The following is a 20,353-nucleotide window of genomic DNA, read 5'->3' as shown; positions in this document are numbered from 1 at the left end:
CTGTAATACATGATTGGCTGATACAATCACAATGGTCTGGATTGGACCTGTTGCGAGCTTAAATGCCAAGAAGAAAACACCACCAAGATAAGTTAATGAAATGGCTGTAGAAGGCAACTCCAGGCAGCAGTGAGGTCAAAAATAAAAGCATATTGTGCTGAGCTGCTCAATACTGTTATTGCTCATCTGGGGTTCAATGGAGAGCACCTGTGAAGTGCATTTTACATGACTCCTCTAATTTGCTGCAGTGTCCTTTGCTTCTACCATTTGAGCAGTTTTCACTGTGATAATACTACAGCTGAGACACTGGTAATAAGATCCAGAGTTGTCTAATCTCTTTCTCTCTCGCAAACTCACTCTCTGCGATGGCTGAAAGGCAAATTTGCTGGTATTAATGGATCTTATAACTTCTGCTATATTCAAGATTACATATAGTACCGTCTGTGTTTTTGTAAAACAGAGGTCGTGCTTGCTTGTTTTTACAGTCACTGTAAGATCTAATGAAAATGTTGGTGATCTTGTCTGTGTTTCTCAGTGTTTCACTTACATTTCGTCTGATGTACGTAACAGCAGCCCTGTCTTCTAGAAATTATGGGCTTATAGGCCTACAATTAATTTGAAACAGCAAACACATTTTGAGGGAAATGTAATGCCGAGCAAATTAATGTCGATTCACATAATGAGGAAATGTTGCTAATTAATGTCTCTGGCAAGTCGCAAAAATGTTGACACTAAATGTATCAGCAAAACTTTCAGTGACAACATATTTTCGTTGATTCCTGCCAAAATAAGCAATCTTGCTATACAGTACCGAGTCGTATTGTTTTCTTTTTTTAGGTATTTTTTTTATTTATTTATTCTTTTAATTTAACCTTTATTTGACTAGGAAAACCTCCTGATATTAAAAATGTCCTTTTCAAGTGTCCTGGCTAAGACATGCAGTTTGCCTGTTACAAACAGACAACATAAAACAAAAATACAAAATAAAAACATGCAACTCAAAAACATAAATACAAGTCACATAAAGCACAAAATAAAATTATTACAAAGAAAAACTAAAAAGTACTTTAAAAAAAAAACAAAAAAAAAAACCCCAAGAAAACGGGCACCTACAAAAAAAAAAAAAATAGTAAAAAAAAGGGTTACCTCTTTTTTGTGAAGCACTGGATAGATTTAAGTGTGTGGAAATCTTTTCTACCAGCCTTGGCCTTGGGTGGAGCAGTGGGTGTCCTTCATGCACTTTTAACATTTAACTGAAATCAGGATCTTTCCCTTACTTTAACTGAAGTACTTTTGTTTCCTAAACCTTAGGCAGAAGTCTGGACATGAACTCAAAGTTCTGATGTCAGAGTCCTGCACTTTGTGTGCCTCCCATCGTCCCCAGCCACCTCCTTCCAAAGTCTATGTGGTACATGATTGTAGTGTTTTGTTACCTGAAAGAAATGTTGTTTTCTGAACATAATCCAAGCAGCGATTATGTTGCCACAGTAACGTAACTAAGAAAGCAGTTTGGTAACTTACAAACAGAATTTCTAGGAGACAGGGTAACAGGTATGTTACAGTGACAATAAATCTTGAGATGGTATGTTGTGTTTAAAGGATATCACTGGAATCAAATGTAAATTTTGCAGCTTTGATTTCCATCAGGTTGACTTGCTACAAATCCCTGCCTGTATGGGTTTACAACACATCATGTTTCACATACAGGCTTTAGCGTTTCCAGTTGTGGGTACTGACTACACTGTGCGCACTGGAGCTGTTGACAGCACTCCCAAAGGAAAACAGCAGTGTTTTTCACAGTATTCCTACTTGCTGGTAACCAGAGGTCACTTCCACTTTGAGTCAGCTTTCAGTATTGTCCTATTCACATTTCTACCCCATATAACCTCTGCTCTCTTTCCATCTATCATTTCCATCATCTATCAGATAACCATGCCCTCTGCCCTGACACTGACAGCATGACATAGCGAAGAGAGTCACAGGTCAGACGAGTGAGCAACATCCGGCAATAACCAGACTGCTTAGGCAGAATGTACAAAGGTGGGCAGGTGGACCTTGTGACAGTGGGCTGAAAGGTGGGGGAATCTATCTGACACTGCACTTCTTGGGTGGGATGGGGAACAAGTTTCCCCCAGCTGATATAGCAAAGCCATGGTGCCGTGTCAACTGGGTTGTGAGTCCATTTAAAGCAGTAATTTGGAAAGGTGTACAAGAACCTGCTGCCCTCGTAGGGCTCCTCTTTTGAATACATAATTCCCTACGCCTGGGAATCAGAGAAACATACAGTAAGCGTTTTTCACACAACCTGCTAAGTTCTAACAGCATCTCAAAGTTAGCCAACTGGCAGTGCTTGTAGAAAAATGACAGTAGGAATATGCTTCTTTTGTGACACTGAAGGCACTCCAGCTTGTCACAACACAAACTACACCTGCTATCACCCTTATCCTTTAGTGGGGAGAGGCGTGGCACAGGAGACCACACTGTGCCTGGCTGCCATCACAGCAAAGAGATCAGTGCAAAAAGGCCCACTGATGTTGACAAAGACACTCCAGTAAGCCCTGGATGCAACTGTGCTGAGCACTGAGGTGATGAAACACTGCTGATGCAGGTGCAGAGTATCAACCAATCCAGGGCAGGATGAGCAGACTTCATTGCAGTCTTTCTAAAAAGCCATCCTTAGGTATAGATATACATTACTGAAGGGCAGCCACTGCACTTATTTAAGGGACGGACCCCAAAGGGTTAAATGTGCCCATTGTCTTTTTGTCTGTGTTTGTATAGGACATGCAAATTTTCAGTTTGAAGATATGCAAAACATGAGTGGCTAAGACTACACAGTCCCATTAGAAGGAGAAGTCTGTGTGAAATAGTTTTGCAGGTATCACTTGGGGCAATGCAGAAACTGAGTCTCTATATGTTCTATTTAATTTTCGACTTCCGAGCGTGAGTGCATACAGTGGTGTATAATTCTTTTTCATTTCTATCACAACTTCTGTCCCTTATCTACCTCCCAGACAAAAACTTTTAAAGTAGCAGATTATTTTTCAATTTCCTACCTTCCCTCTTGGAGAGTATACATTCCCCTGTCCTCATCAACCAACCAGATATCATATATTCCCCGGGTCTCCGTGCAGTTTTACATTTATAGACGTGATTATGAATACTTTTGTGTGGTTTAGTAATCGAAGTGAGGAGTATTTTCATAAAACAAGTGTGTAATTACTTATCTGTTTGCCTGTGGTTTTCTCTCAGCGCCATAATCAATTACTCTGTCCTCAGAAATGATAAATAATGAGGAAAGCTTGCGGCTAAACAGATTTCAGAGAGCAAATCCAATATTTCACCTTGGAGAGAATGGAGGAAACAGCTGAAGCAAAATGGATGCAGTAATGAGTCCCCTGTTGTATCTTAATATGTCTAGGTACACTGTACTGCGCTCCCTGCTTTACCAAAGCACTGCTCGTACACTGCTAGGCTAAAGATGAGCATCCGTATTTTGATTATTATCTTGCTTGACTGTTAGTAAGCAGGGAATCTCAAAACTACTGAACATACTATGTGGGCTATATCAATAAAATCGAGGATGGTTAGTGCCCATTTAGAAAGTGCTTTATGTTTTTAATCATTACCTCCAGACTGGATTCTGCATATTTCTGACTTCACAGATTTTCCAACATTTAAAAAATCTTTGCTAATTTTCAACCACAAATGTCATCCAGCTTTTAGCTAATTTTGGTTCATAATTCATTAGGATGAAAATATTGAATTTGATGTTGCATAATTTTTATTATAACTGATTGTCTTTTTAACATAGGTCTTTTTAACATACATGCAGTTGCAGCTTTATTTAAATGACGGCTGCACATATTGTTTTACTCTGATCAAAGGTGTAGGTTGTTTCAACATTGGGGAAGACACATGTGAAACAGGGGGTTTAAAGGTTCTCCACCAGAAAATTTTGAGCAAACAATTTCCTGCATTCTAGTGACATTTTATGCACCAATTTTGTGCCTTTTCTGCATCGATCAATGGCATAAATGTCTTTAATTTTGTCTTCTGCTACTTTAATGTTTTGTTAGGGGAAATAAATGCCATTTTTATCTATCTAGATCTATACGGATGACTCTGATTTATTTTTGCAGTATTTACTGACAATATTTAAAAGAGCCATAACTCAGTGGTCATGATTCTTACTTACCTTAGCCTTGAAAAAATGATAACAGAACAGCATGATTGTTGATATCTACAAATATTTTGGTGCAGATCATAAATCCAGGTGCAACTTCTAAACATTTTCTATCATTAAAATGACAATTTTGGTGGATTCTGCAGCCCTGGTGGAAGAATGTGCTTCCTGAATGCTTTCTAGATGAATATGGACTCAAATCAGGGGAGGCAGTTTGCCATCATTTCTAAAAACTCCGAAGTCATCAAAGCCTGCAGTTTTTTTTTTCTATTTATTCTGGTACTCTCTCCTTCTTTGAATATATATCAAACAAGCGTACTTTCAAAAACAAGTGATACACTGCTGATTTCAAGCTAAGGGGATTATACAGAAAGCATGTCTTTTTTGTACCTCCCAGTTATAAGACAAAGCAAGATACATCAGCCAAAAGAAAAGGAAAATGTGCTGCCTTCAGTGTTTGTAGATTGCTTCTGGCAAAAAAGAAAAAATGTATATATAAGAGAACATCCTCCGGAAATTTCTGTCAGAACTGGATGAAAGAAAACAAATTTTCAAGTGACTGTAGCCTGTGGCTCTGGCAATGGACAGGCGCTGTCCCTGTGTCCAATCACACCTATTGTATAACTTGTTTCTCTGCACTGCATTAACCATTGTGGCTGTGTTTTATAATAAGATCTGCATTGATTAGTGATACCATGACGGTAATAACCACTAAATTAAACAGCATGCTATAGCTCCCCTGCTGAGTGCTGGGCTGTTTAATTAGTAAACCAAAGAGGAAATCAAACTGAAAGCTAAATCAATAGCTTGGAAAAAAAGTGGAGTAATACGCCAAGAGTATATGGTTTAGCTCACAAGCTCACAACAACCGTCGTATGTTACAAGACAGATCAAACGATAAGCACCCAATTTATTCAAAGGCGAAGGACAGTTGACTGGGGGGATGCCAGTGAGGAAAGATCGACACAGGCTCTGTAGACCACTGCATTGTTATTCATCCTAAAGGAAGCTCGGTTTCACCCTCTCTAGAATAAATACCTCCACTCGTATGATAAACCGCCAGGTGTTTAGTTAAGATCAAAACTGTGATACCTGAAGAGATGGAGGCCAAGCGGAATGCATCGGGGTGTCGGTTTGGTGCTACAGGTTCGTACGGGGATGAGTCCTCTATGTCTCCACCTGAAACAAGGATGACAAAAATGCATTAATACTCAAGAGGATGACGTTACTTTCCCAGCAGAGCAGAGCAGAGCATTTGAGCATTTCCAAATAAAACAGAAACAGGAATGCATTCCAGCTCCAATAACCTGAAAGAGCGCACAAAAGCAGAGAGGAAATTCAGTTCATCGTTCCTGATGGAAACAGTGTAATAAATGAGCTTTTTACATGAATGTTTTGGATTAAATTGTAACAGTACACTGTAATGATAGCCAGCATTGGACTGGCTAACCAACAGCTGACTCCCACTATGAGCAGTTGTTTATTTTCTCATATGGATCAAATCATTTCCTTTTGGACAATATTTGTTTCTGCTGTGGTTTGATTAGAGGGAGCAGCTGAAGGACTAAAGGATGAGCAATGCATCTTCCCTGCTAACAATGTGTGGCCAGTTTGTCAAAAAAAAAAAAAGAAAAGAAAAAGAAAAAAAAAAATTAAAATCAAATTAGCACTCAACTGACTGAGTCTCTCCCATGTGCCTGCTCCTCTGTAGGCCCTAATCCCGCATTTAAAATTCATAGCCATTCGGTGTGATTGAGACAAACCCTCCAGTGTGTAATAGCTTTGCATTCTGATCCCAACAGAAACACAGTGAGGGTGTTGTGAGGAAGGTTTGGAGGCCTGCTGCTACAAATGAGAAAATCTGAAACCTGTTGGAACAAGACTGCACCGCCGGGACGCCCAATCAGTACATCCGATCAATAGATATAGTACATTTTGTTTATCAACATCCTCCTCGAATGCTTTCCAAAAAGACAATTCAAACTGATAAAATGTTGGCTTGTATAATAGGTAAGGCTATTGTGGAAGGTCAGGGGTGTGTGTGTGTGTGTGTGTGTGTGTGTGTGTGTGTGTGTGTTTACCAGTACATACAGTCGAGGGGTGAAAACCAGAGGGTCGTAAAGTGACTTTTGACCAACTTTAAAGGACAGCAAAACATAAAATTCAACTTCAACTTCATTTACATGTGGATGACAATACACTTAACAGTTTGACACTTATTTTTTAAATTTGCACACCCTAAATAGTTCACTGTGTTCAGTGTTAAATCTTTTGTTTGGATCACTAACTCAGGATTGATTTAGAATCAAGCCAACATGGGAGCCAACATAGAAGTGCCAAAAACTGCAGTTCCTCGAATGGCCACTTGAGGCTGGCTACGGCAGTAGAGTGTGGATACCTGACCCGAGTCCAGTGGGACCCGATGGGTTGGGCCAGGTTCAGATAACAAATCAGAAATTTTGCTCGGGTTCAGTTCAGGTTTGGCCCACTTGACATGCTGGAATTTGTTATTTATGTGACAACGCCTGAACGCACAACATAGGCCAATAGTCACATTTCAGGCAGGAGGCGGACTCACTAAAAGTTCATGAAGATAAAGACTTGAAAACAACAGTAAGACTCTAATTCAATTATATTTTCGGTATTATGTGTGAAAGTAGTGTGTGAGTGAGACTGTGTAAAAGGTTATGCCACAGTGTGTCTATTATCTACGCTCCAATTGAGTGTGTGTGCTGTACTGTGCTGCTGTGGTTGCAGCATGTAAACAGACAAGCTGTAACCATGATAGCAATAACTATGTCAGGTAGTCGGGGTCGGGCCGGACTTGGTTATAACTATCTCGGACTTGGGTCGAGTTCGGTCACTTGAGCAGCGCTCTATCCAGCAGTGAGTTAATCCCCCATAGAGACCCATGGTACAATGCCCAACTTTATTCATCTTCTAACCGCTTCATCCTCTTGAGGGTCGCGGGGGGGCTGGAGCCTATCCCAGCTGACATCGGGCGAGAGGCAGGGTACACCCTGGACAGGTTGCCAGACTATCGCAGGGCTGACACATAGAGACAAACAACCATTCACGCTCACATTCACACCTATGGACAATTTAGAGTTATCAATTAACCTAGTCCCCAATCTGCATGTCTTTGGTCTGTGGGAGGAAGCCGGAGTCTGTGGGAGGAAGCCGGAGTGCCCGGAGAGACGCTGACACGGGGAGAACATGCAAACTCTGCACAGAAGGGCTCCCACGCCCAGGATCGAACCGGCAACCCTCTTGCTGTGAGGCGAGAGTGCTAACCACCACACCACCGTGCCGCCCATGCCCAACTTTACAACAGAAATAAACATGTTTACAGCCTGGTACAGAAATCTGTTTTGGTCTCTACAGCTAATTTCAACATTCATGACAACTGTATGGGGGGTGAATTTTTGTTTTTAACTTCCCTGTTCACATTCCATTAAGGCTTAAAGTTGCGCGCATTCAAGAGCGGGACTATTTTGAGTGACAGGGTGTTTGAGACATGTCGCTACAGTCTTTCAGTGAGATCCAGCCCTCGTTCCTCCACAGCTCCAGCCTCTCATCCAATTATGGTCACTCCTGGACCAAAAAATCAAAATGGCGACGGCCAAAATGCCGAACTTGAGGCTTTAAAATGGGAGTCCACAAAGTTTTGACAGTAGAAGGAGCACATCAAGAGCTTTTATTCACTATATATAACTCATTTTCACAAACTCTCTAATGCACCTGAGGTTCTCACCCCTCACATACAGTGTTTGTCATGAATCCTATGAACATACTTAACCATCAAATAAGAGTCAGAAATCAAAAATAAAAGCCATGAAAACATCACGTGTTGATTCTTCACTGAAACTGAAGTTATACTGGTTGAACTGTCCATTAAAAGCACAGGAAGATATCCACTCTGGCGCATAGTAAAAAGGAATGACTCAAGTTAGATAAATGAGTAGAAAATGAATAACAAAAAGGACTTTTCTGACATCATTTGTCCGCAGTGTAAAGAAAACCAACCTCAGACTTGTGTACATCTGCAGAGTCATTCTACATCTCCCCTCTCCATCAATATTGACAATCATAACAAGATGGAGCAGCTCAGCTGGCCATTCTCTGAGCATATATAGCTATTGACATCTGGCACAGTTGAGGATTGTGTGTGTGTGTGTTTAGGAAAGAGAAAAAGAGCAGAGGAGACTCAGACCGGCGACACAAAGGAGAGAAAAGAAAAGACAGACAAAGACGAGGAAAATCGGAGAGGAGTAACACATAAAGGGTGACAGGGAGACTTAGAGAAAATTACCTAAATCCTCCAAGTTTGAGTGCACTGTATGTGGCTTTCTTGTTTTCCCTCCTTGTCTGTGTATTGAAGGATACTCAGGCACATGGATTTATTTGCAAGTGTAGCTCTGTCTTTTTTTTTTTTTTTTTTTTTTTGCTTGTGGCCTTTGCGTCAGCCACATCTCCGTTCATGTTAGTCTTCACATCTCTGTTAATAGAGAGGAACCGAAGATGCTGCCGGACTCAAGATCTCTCAGTATGTCTAATTATAACAATTACCCTCTAAAGCTATAGTGCTTTAGAAGCCTTCCGAGGACTTCAGTAGAAGCCTTTCAAGACTACCACTTACTCAGAGTACAACCACCTTAACCCTCCTCCCATGTCTTTTTTTCAGCCGTAGACACAGTTATTGTGTCTTTAAAAAAACAAACAAAAAAAAGAGGCAAATATTCCACCACAGAGAAGCGTAATGCTTCTTCCACTACACCAAGAACACTTTGTGCTGTTCAGAGCAACATGGAAATAAAGGACGCCCTATCTTTTGCCAAAAGCAAAACATCTTGTGATGAGGTTGCTGAGCATTTTGTTCAGGCAGCTTCTTACAGTGCAGGGAAGCTTCGCTGCACAATCAGCCTGGGATCAAACAGTGTTTGACATTTCATAAGTACAACTGTACGGTGCATAATGTGGCGATCCCATAAAACAATAATGTCGAACCTCAACAGTAGTTGTAGTTAATGAATATTAAAAGCTTATTTACATGGATGTTACAAGCCGTGTTGAATCATAAAATTGCAAAACACACTATAATCACACACACCCTTAGGATGTGAAAAACCCCACAGCAGGAGATGTTGTACTTTGGGAAAAAAAGTGCTCTTTGACAGTCATCCTGGACCCAATTATGCATTCATAATAGAGAATTCTTCCCAGCTGTTTAGTGATAAGATGTTTTTAGCCACAGGGCAACAACTTATCGCTGTAATTAAGCCTCCGTTTGACTTCATTTGCTCTGACAGTATGGAGCATGACCGGCACGACTCAGACAGACATGCATGCCTTTCCCTTGTTGCAGCATGAGAGGAATACTGCTTTTAAGTGGATTCACAGCCCTCCCCTTTGCCATAAGGAGTTTCATGAAGCTGTTAGGCGCTATCACTCATCCTTTTCATATGCATTATCAATGAAGCTAAACTCCTCAGGTGATGGAAACTGTCCTATGGATTTTTTTTCAGCGACATTCTTGGCAAACCATTTACAGCTGGAAGCGAAGTCAGTTTTAATAACTGTCATTCACCATGTTTTGTTTTTTAAAGGTGCTCTATGCTGATTGTGTTCGTATTTATTAAAATTGATTAAATATTGCTTACTGTTTATCTGCTGCGGGCAGTTTGAGACAAGACCAAATAGTAATATTACATATTACTTCTTAGTTAAATATAACAACATATAGCAGCACTTCTTTTGTTCTTGTATTAATCACATACAAAGGCAGCTTAATACAGCTTGAGCAGCCTGGAGCACAGCCGGAGGTCCTCTGCAGAGACCTGCTGGTTATTTCATGCTCTCGGCTGGTAACAAAAGGTGACCGAGCCTTTGCTGTCAGAGCTCCCAAAGTTTGCAAATGAGCTGTCAGTGGAGATCAGGCCAGCCAGAACACCTTGCACTTTAATGCACTTCTCAAAGCACGCTTATATTCTATTGAAATGTATCAGAGGGAACACTGGAATATAGGCATTCACATTTTTATTACATTAGGATAAATGCATTAATTTTTCCTCACGGCTTCCTCCCATAATGTGCTCATTTCAACAAAGAAAAGCTAAAGTGATGCCACGAATGCATCTTTCTTTAAATTGTGCTTAACAGAACACAAGTTGAAGCATAAATTCAGTTAACGGCTCAGCGTTTGAAGTGCTATTGACATTTTAAACTCAATTCCAAACCATACAAATAGAATATTGGATTAGCTCAGAATAATATTTCAAGTCACAATTCCAATCCAGCATGGCGTGGTGAGCAAACACAGCTGAGAAAATGAGCGCTGAAATTTCCAAGCCATCCCTTTGGCTATGTGAATGTAGCGTTAATATGAATAGTTACACACTCGCTTACCTAAATCAGCATTTTAATACCTGGTGTCAGGTAGTAAATGTTGAATATGGTGTAAATCCTGCAAAACTTCCGTAAAAGCGGCTATCATCTTTATGGCATAGCAGCATATTGGGGAGAACATTAAAAACAGGCAGCAGCACAGCCCAATATATCAGCCTCTCCTCACCATTTTATATTTTATATCAATATGAGTGAATAGAAAACCCCATCATTTTGGATGTTGTAAATTTACAACTGCTTAAACAGCCGATATTAAGCAACTTAAATATTTACTGTAAACATAATTAGCGCTGCTGTATTGATAACTGAGGGATAACGACCCAAGTGATTCATCTAAATATATCAAATGTGTCTGGCTCCTAGTTGTGCTTTAAAAACCTTGGCTGACTTATTTCAACAAGCAGCTATTTCAATTAATGATGCAGAGAGTGACAAACAGAGAGGCAGCGCGAGAGAGAGGAGGAGAAGTACCCATGCTGTGATGACAGCCGCCGGGCCTGGTAGTTGACTTCTGCGACGCACATTCATTCAGCACCGCTGTGAACCTTCCTGCCAGGAGTGAGTCTTAATGCCCACATCATGACAGTATTCACTGAGCAGAATGGGCCGTCACTCACTCTCCCCTCTGATAGAGAGCCTGAGAACTCACTCCGCTATAAAAGGCTAATCTAAACCCCGCTACCTGGCCTTCATTTCAGCCACACTGTCACACTCCATACAGCCTCATAGTGAATGGGAGTCATCTCGGGCACTTCACCTTACAGGGTAGAAAATCATTAGACAGATTTACGAGGACAAACAGCACCAGGTTTTTTTTTGCCATATTTCACTGATCCTTTTCACATTTTGGGATGAAAGATGAAAGGAGAGAAGGAGGGATGAAAAGGACAAGGAGGGGGAGCCCTGAAAGACCTTATTGATCACATCCTGAAGCTATCGACAGGTCCCTTTCTCTGATGATGAAGTAGCCACCTAGCGAGTGCCGGCTGGGTTCCCAGCGACGGGAGGGAGAAAGCAGAGAGGACATATTCAGCATGCAGGAGCCTTCTTCCCCTATCCCCTGACATGCGGGGCAGGCAGGAAAAATGTTCTGCTTATGACAGTGGATGGCTAAGGTAATGGCCGGTGACTGCTACCATTGCTCATAGTAATGATGGTTTCACCCAGGAATACTGTGTACCTTTGTAACTCCCCCTCCTCTATGGCTTCCCCCCATGACTCTCTCTTTCTTCCTTTCGCTCTTTCATTCTTTGGTTTTCTCTATCTCTCTCTCTCTTAAATTCTCTTTCCCCTCTCCAAATCATTTATCTCTCATCCTCTCCTCACCCCCTGTCCTCGCCCTCACTCTCGCCATTTCTCTTCCTCCCTGCCTCTCGTGATGTGCGCAGCATTCTGACACTGACCATTTCATTTAACTTCCCACACCATCAGGGGGCCAACTTGTGGTATTAGCATGACGCAGTGACATATTCAGAGGGCGACCTTTGCGACGTGACATTCATGAACATGGAGAAAATACTTCATTTTACAAAATTGTCTCCCGTCATGGCATGTTAAGATACGGTCCTCTCTCACAATGAACTGGTTCAGACTGGTGTGGAGGACTGGTGGAGCTCTCCTCTCTCCCCGCAGTGAAAGTTGGCCCAACTAATTAAACTGCTCTGAAAGGTCCTCACAAAAGATCTCAGTTTCCTACTTTGAGACCCAGGCTGTGGTTTCACAGCTGAGGCTGTGAAATAATGTATGTCAGAGGTGTGGAACTTATCGTTTAAATTACCAATTCTACTGCAATCCTGCAGGGCTATATCCGCATGAGGCCCAGGGCACAATTGAAAGAGAACCGCAGCCGCCTATACAATATCCCTGTGTGTAGCAGCCAATGTTTCTTTCTTAGTAATTACTTCTCTTATAGATTCAAGCTGCTAGACCTCATTGCCTCACACCAACGCCCATTCACAGCAGAAACCACCCATTATCCATCAAGGATGGCTGCATTGACACATTGAAATCAGCTGCCATTTTCCGTTAGAAAACACAATTAACAGGTCACCATTAGCACCATTACTAATGGCTCAAAGACTTGCATTATAACACCCCTTAGCTTGGGATTTTTTCGCCAATCGGGGCAGTACAGTTTAGTCTACAGGCAGACAATAACAACACAGGGATCAAGAAGGAAATCTAGCACCACAACATAGCTGGGGATTAGCACCATTGTATAATGTATTTCAAAAGTTGAAGTGTTGCAGAGATGCAGCTGCCACCTCCTGCTAAAATGTGCTGCAAGACACACCAAGTGACACGATGGTGACGGTGTTGAGTCACGCTGTTGTCACACTGGGTGTTTTCTTAGCAGCCGTGCACTGTTTCATCGCACTAATCGTCAACTTCAAAAACACCTTTCGAACATTCAGACCTCTCACCCAACTTATGTAGCTGGAGACACTCATGTTGCTCCTGAGCGTGTGGACTATAACTAATGTAATTTACAGTTACATCTCACGGACGCAGGACACACTGCAACTTGAGGGTCTTTCCACCAGGGTGTTTTATGGTGAGTCTGGTTTGACTTGGCTTAAGATTGATTACTCTGCAGTGTCAGGGTTTCAGATAAGTATGACATTTTCAGTTATCACACAGAGGAAGAAAGAGAGGGGCACGCCGCTCGGTTTAACACAATGGTTTAAAGCAGTGTGCATGAAAAACATCTACATTAATCTGAAATTCATTTTGACAGCACTGATCCATGTCCACTGACGTCACACCACCTGAGTGGTGGGAACAAGTGATGCTGACGCTTGGCTGATGGTGTACATTCATCTCACACACTAAGTGACATCCCTCCTGTCCTTCATCGTTTTGAACCATTGTTTAATGTCCTTTCATTAAGTACCTCCACTATAAATGCAAAAATTTAAATAAAAATAATAAGAAAAAATACTTTTAAATTTGCAATCAAAACATAATTGAGCTATTTTCTCATTTTATTCTCTATTGAATAAAAAAATGAAAGTAATAACCATCACTTCAGCCTGCTTGTCTTGTTTCTGACATCAGTAGAGGTGAGAGAAGGACAAGTGGCAGGTTATTCTTTTTACTTTTTTTAATTTCAATTAATGACTAAACCCACACCAACCCTTACTTAATCGCTGAACATAACTGTCTCCAAAATGCAGGTGTTTAATTTCTACATCCAAATCTACATGGGGTCAACAGAATAAAATGTTGGTAAGTTTTTGCAAAGCAAGGATATGTTACATTTGTGCGTTTCGCACATATCATATCAACTGTTTTTAAGTGATATAGTTCAGATTCAGCTGAGTTTCTTATCATGTGGAGGAGGGGATGGTGGATGGCGTGCCAAGCAGCAGATGACAGTTTCAGACCAGCAAACACCAAAAGTGGGTAGTTTAGACGAGATACCAGAACATTTCCAGCCGTGTTTGGACCACAAAACTGGGTATATTTATTTATTTATGTATATATAACAACACATTAAGGCATTTCCAGGCATGATTGTGGTGACAAAACCAGGTATTTTTTTTCCAACATGTCAAGACATTTTCAGCAGTGTTTGTGGCAAAAAAGGTGGGGTTTTTTTAATGGGACAATTGTGACATTTCAGCAAAATGTGGAGACAAAATGGAGTATTTTTAACAAGACATAGGGATACTTCCAGCTGTGTTTCTGGCCACTAAACCAGGTATTTTCAGCCAAAATATGATCTTTTCCTAACTCTAGACAACCCAAACCACATATTCATTATCACATTGTGGTAACATAAAACTGAACCATAAAAAACTGTAATGTTTCCACATATGCTGCTACAAATGATTTGGTTGTTCTTTACTTTAAGGCAACTCGCAATGCCTCATGTAAAATAGGACAAGGGTTTTACTTGTCCAGTCTCTATGGATCCTTATTATTACCATATAATTGTTATTTACCATACAAAACTAAAATGTATTAATATTTAGTTCTTACTGTTGCTTTACCTTATGGTGCTTACACAACCATTCTGTAGCTGAATGGCATAGACCTCAGTGGACAGAGAAAGAGATGAAGCAGCAAAGTAATGAACCTGGAGAAGCAGATCTTTCCAAGGTTGTGTTGAATCTTTGAATGACTGATATTCTTCACATGATTTAAAGCATAGCCCCCGAGCTGATTCACATGGTGAGTACTTCTGTGTTTTGGTCTTTTAGTTGACAAAGTACTTTTGATATAGAAAAAAAGATCTTCTAGATAAAGTGTGTAGTAATGTGCACATTTCAAATGCAATCACATGTTATTCAAGTAAAAACCTCCACAGCTCGTAGGCGATCCTTCCTTCATTCACACATGAAGAATGAAAAATGTGTGGTCTGATTATGACAAAATCTGAATTTCAACCAAGGTAAAGAATTGAGCACAATCCTACATAAATGTATTGTGGATTTTTTTTTAAAAGAATATAAACATTTTTTGATGGTGAACATTTTGGAAAAAAATATTATGCAAAGAAATGATCTTACAGTTTTTTTATTGCCCTTATTTAACAGTAAAACTACGAAATCATCAACGTTAAGGAAAAACTGGTAATACTGGAAGTGTAATAGTGGATGTAGTCCAATAGGGATACAACGTCATATTCATAATCAGTGAATCATTTAGTCATTGAAGTCAGTAGTAAAAAATGCCCTGTGTAATCTTCCAGAGCCCAAGGTGATGTCATCAAATGGTATGTTGTACCTGACCAAAAATACAAAAATCCAGCTCACTTTCATGAATTGTGTGACAAAGCATCAAAAGCTTATATTTCAGAATCATGAAACTTGCTTAGAAAAATACTAAAATGATTGGATGGATAATCAATATCGCTGCCAGTGACTTTTCTGTCAATCAGCTAATCAACTAATCATTGCTGTTCTATAGGCCAAGCTCAACTGTATGGTTTATCTTACATTTCAAATTCATAAAGGCTAAACAGTAAAATCATAAATTAATTTGCTCTGACAGAAAAGAGGAACATCAAAGCCCTTCATCATTCTGAAGTTATTAAAATTTAAGACATTTGATGGCCTTCATGATTATTCATGTTCACAGGTGCCCCTTTTTAACTGTTTACCACATCCCTTGGTTCTGTATTAAAAAATAAAGAATATTAGTACACGCCCTAAATAAGGTAGCGAGATAACCTTGCCTGGGGCAGTGGAGTATCTGTGTGCCATTTGTATAGAGCTGATCTGGGAGCAGGGCATTGTTTCAAATCCCAGCCCATCCCTGGTCGACATCAGCTTTCCCTTCACAGACACAATGGTTTAGCCCTCAAGCTTGCAGGCCAACTTGCAGCCCCTGGTCAACATGGGTCATAAGAAACAGCCCAACTTATAGCTGGAGCCTGATTTCTAGATGGCTTACTACACTTTATAATGGCCTTAGGTTGCTGCAAAGGGGATATATGTGCAAAGTGGCTGAATACGTTTGCCCTTAAGGCACCAGACCTTACTTTTCATGTAGAGCTTATCACATTAGTACAAAATGACACAAGTCTTTAACAATCTCTGCCCTCTTCTGTCTGTCCATTCACCTTCTCTACCTCTACACTTCTTCTTTTAATCCCTGGTTCCTCATTTTTCTTATCTTTCTCTCTCATATTTGTGCACTCTTCGTCTCTGCACATTCACATGAGTTAAACAAGACATTCAAAGCTACATTACGTGTAATCTAACCCCACAACTATGTTGAAACCTTCCTTATTTGTCCACAAATGATTTTTAAAGTGGTTTAGCACCATTTCGAGAGGTTGTGTTGGGATTCGGCCCTTCGTGTTTGCTTCCAGAGATGGATGTTGTACATAGATTGTTTCCAGTTAACAAAAGCCTGCTTGACTGCACAATGGATCGTGATTAGATTAAAGCTGCACTATAAGAGCTTTTCGTTTGCGTTAAAGCCGGTTTTATCTCCGAAGGCGACAGGGCCAAAACAGGACAGTGCTGAAAGGCGTTTGCTTGTAAAGGAACACGGGCTCTGTGAAGGGCATGCTGCAGGCACAGGAGGTCTCTATCCTTGACAGCCAGACAACTTGCATGATGCATTCAAACACAAACACTTTGACTGATGCGGCTGTTTGTTGGTTGAGAGGAGAAAGAGAGTGAGAAAGGAACAAAGAGGGAGACCAGAAAGATCATTACAAAGGGGAAAGAGTTAGAAAAAGGAGAGAAAGACAGGGAGGGAGACAGAAGGCCTGGGGAGCATCCATGTCATTACATTTCCCTTGAACTCATGTCAGGGACCCTCTGCTGCCATCAGTCTGATGAAGTGTAGCTGGTGCTATGAGCAGTCAGCCTGGCGAATCACTTCACGGATCACAACACAAAAGCCCAGAATGCTCAGAGCTCGGAGACTTTGCAACGTTTCCACCATTACCCCACGTGTCAAAACAGCTGAGCACATTATGTCCTCCATGTTTACATGGCATGACACCTGATATCAGTCACAGAGACTCCGGCCATGTGTACAAGCATGAAGAATTGTCACTTGTGGGTTACGACCCTCCCTTAAGTGTAATCGCCAGGGCACGGCATCTCCAGCAGCTCTGATTTGATCAAATTTGTCTTCATGTGAAACACTGTGACCCTTAAGGATCAACCAAGAGCCACGTCATTTCAGGGGGCTGCTTAATGCTCTCTAAATGTATTGCAATGTAACAAACAGAAGGTTTCAATGTTACAACAAGAGTGCTGTTTTACGTCCGACATAAGTGGACACATAAGGGCCACGGAACTATACGATTGTAACCTGATTACACGGTAATATGGAACACTTTAGGTGAAAACCAATAAGTCTACCATAACAGGTCCACCTAATGTAATCCCATTATAGCTCCATTACCTTCGAGAGGGTGAGGAAAGTAGGAAAGCATATATTTTTCATCAGGGGCTTCTGGGTATCACTACAAGTGGGCATCAGGGAATTGGGCATCAGCAGTGGGTGTGGTGTACATCCCTCTTGTCTTTGCCCGTAAAGTACTCTGAGATCGGAACATTCATTTCAAATAAATGTTCTAATGCTAAAGAACCCACTATGTCACACACATTAATATCAATAGAGGCGTGCTGCACATCCGCAGACAGAAAATTTACTGCAGCAGTGTTACATTGCATTGTATTATTGTACATGACCATGAGGCTCATGTAGAGCCCTGCTATATAACAAAACCATTGAGCACAATGTAAGCTGAACTGTAAGCTGAAACTCACTCCACAGAGGGAATACAGAAGGAAACAAATGACACTATAGCTCCAGGTCGTTCATAATAAAATGTCAGGTAAAAGCGTGAAGGAAGCAAGTGCTAATTTGACATGAATACATCTGGAGTTTTACACAGAAACTGCAAGACTTAAAAAGGTGCATTAGAGGATCTGAATTTGCCATGCAGTTAAACATGATGTGATATGAATTTTGTGAGACAGAGAATCGTAAAACCATCTGCCTCCTACCTTCAGTGAGTCCCATGTGGATGGTCCAGTAGTTCTGCAGACACTGCAGCTCCTTCTTCATGCCCCTCTTGCAGCGGCAGTCATACAGAGGACTAACCAGCAGCACTTCCAAAGCAGCCTGGCACTCCCTGTTGTTGTCCAGCATTGCTTCCTTCTCCTTGCCCACAAGGCACTGGCGCATCACCCGGTACCGAGAGCTGCAGTAAGGGTTCTGGTTGCACATGTCACTCGCCTGGATGCAGTCCACCCATTCTGGCTGAGCTCCGGGCCCAGACCCAGTGCCCGCAGACCCTGGAGAACCATTGGCCAAGGACACAGACAAAGCTGAAGGACCCTCCCAGGAACTTGCTGCCTCATCTAGGTGGGGACGAGGGGACAAAAGTAGGGGTGATAAGTGACACGGGGGCTCAGAAATAGCATATTAATATATGAGGGTTTTGTGACTGCACGTGTGTGTGTGTGTGTGTGTGTGTGTGTGTGTGTGTGTGCAAGTGCATACACATATCATAAACCTGCTTTCATTGATGTCTTGTTGATGTGGGACCTATAAACAGGTTTGATGGCCTGTCGCATGCTCATACATGCCAAGGCATCTTTCAGGGAGCCAGTCACATTCTTCACGGTTCACGCAAGTCTCTACACAGGGTCTTGTTATGTCTCGTTTAATTAATATTCTGCGATTTACCTCTGCTTATCTGTGCCCACTTTAGTGCAACTAAAGCCTCCAAAACAAGTTAGACTGCAGCTTTCAGTTTCCTATTAAATGTAATTAAAGGAAGACTTGATCACTGAAGTGTATCTAATTATCTTACCTTAAAAAAAAAAGTGAACTACGCTTAATTCACATCTAGGTAACCAGAAAATTACAGCTTACGAAGAGTAAACAGTGATCCACAGAGCAGAGACTCAGGTGTTTGACAGGAGTCAAGATTCAAACGCGCCTTCAGACACACACACTCATGCACAAACACACACACACACACACACACACACACACACACACAGGAGAACAGAAAATTCTGGTGAAATGACAAGAGAGACCCCTTGTGGTGATGTTGAGCATTGAGCTCAGAGAGGAGGGGATACTGCATCAGTATTAGGGAGCAACGGGTAAGAGGAGAGTAATATGAAGTTCACTGTGAAAATACTTGATCAGTCAGATGCTTTTAACTGACGCACTGGCGTTTGTGGAAACTTATAATGATAATTGTGCTAATGATGATGATGATGATGATGGTGGTGCTGCTGCTGCTACTGATGGATTTTCTCATATTTAACCAAATACAAGTGTATAACTGCAACGACCTCAGAGATTTTCCCCTTCACTGACTAGGAGCTGTGGAAATAGTGAGCTTTGTATTCCTACAATTGAAGCTGTGGCTGTTCAGTGGATCCATTATAATTCACTCCCATAGACCAACTTAAGTTTCCAGCTATGGTTGATGATTAAACATAATCTAATCAAACCACCCGGCCACAGCATGAACGCCCATCAGTGCTGCACATATTAAAAACCAAACAACTCCTGCATGTGAAAAGTGGACAGAAAATGCCCCCTGACAGTAATTACTGTCCTGCACAAATTATAATTTGCACATAATTGCATATGATATTTCCACATTTCACTTCTCACCTAAAAGCAGGAGAAAGATGTGGACGCACATCCACACAGTGACAGACTTCATGTTGGACTCAGCAGCAAGATAGATGAGTTAGGGTCCAATACGACTTATATTTCCACCTTGTGAAAGGTTAATTCCCCTCTCCGGATCCTTGACCCAAGCGCAGGATCACTGTAAAAAAAAAAATCTATATCCTCAGACGCGCCACAAAAATCCTCGACTCCCAGTGATAATAATCCACGATTTGAGGGTTTCTTTTTTTAATTTTAGAATTATATACTAACCACGACACAGGAAAAAAATCCTCTGATACTGAAAAATAAAAAAAATCAAACGCCAATCAATCAGTCAGTCAATCCATGAAAGCAGTTTCTCAGGGTCCGTCTGCGCTGCGTTCATACCGACAAACTACTGAGACTTGATCTCTCCGCATTATAAAGGCTCAGACTGCCCGCTCCAATTGCCCCTTGGAGACAATTTGTCCCTAAAACATTCCTTAAACTGGCGTCAGATGATCTGTCAGCTATGCCAATATCTCTAACGAGGCAGAAGAACTCATCTGAAAGTGCTACAAAACGCTGACTGGATTGTTTTTCTCCCCCTCACCACTGGCTCCCTCAAAAAGCTGTGCGCTCCTCTGGAGGGAGTGAACGCTTCTT

The 20,353-nt window shown here is 41.3% G+C and overlaps 1 protein-coding gene across 1 annotated transcript in view; it reads right to left on the bottom strand.

Moving 5' to 3' along the window:
- LOC125890690 (GDNF family receptor alpha-2-like) overlaps positions 1 to 20,353 on the bottom strand; it is a 55,821-nt gene extending 35,468 nt beyond the window's left edge. Inside the window, exons 1-3 of the mRNA XM_049579445.1 lie at positions 19,706 to 20,353; positions 18,073 to 18,429; positions 5,279 to 5,365 (exon numbers count right to left, since the gene is read on the bottom strand). Of these exons, the coding sequence (XP_049435402.1) occupies positions 5,279 to 5,365; positions 18,073 to 18,429; positions 19,706 to 19,757 (496 nt within the window). The 5' untranslated portion in view covers positions 19,758 to 20,353. The remainder of the gene's footprint in view (positions 1 to 5,278; positions 5,366 to 18,072; positions 18,430 to 19,705) is intronic.

This window comes from Epinephelus fuscoguttatus, linkage group LG6 (genome assembly GCF_011397635.1).
Source record: "Epinephelus fuscoguttatus linkage group LG6, E.fuscoguttatus.final_Chr_v1".
Lineage (NCBI taxonomy): Eukaryota > Metazoa > Chordata > Actinopteri > Perciformes > Serranidae > Epinephelus > Epinephelus fuscoguttatus.
The sequence above is the reverse complement of the archived record's forward strand: the minus strand, read 5'-3'. Positions and strand labels throughout refer to the sequence as shown.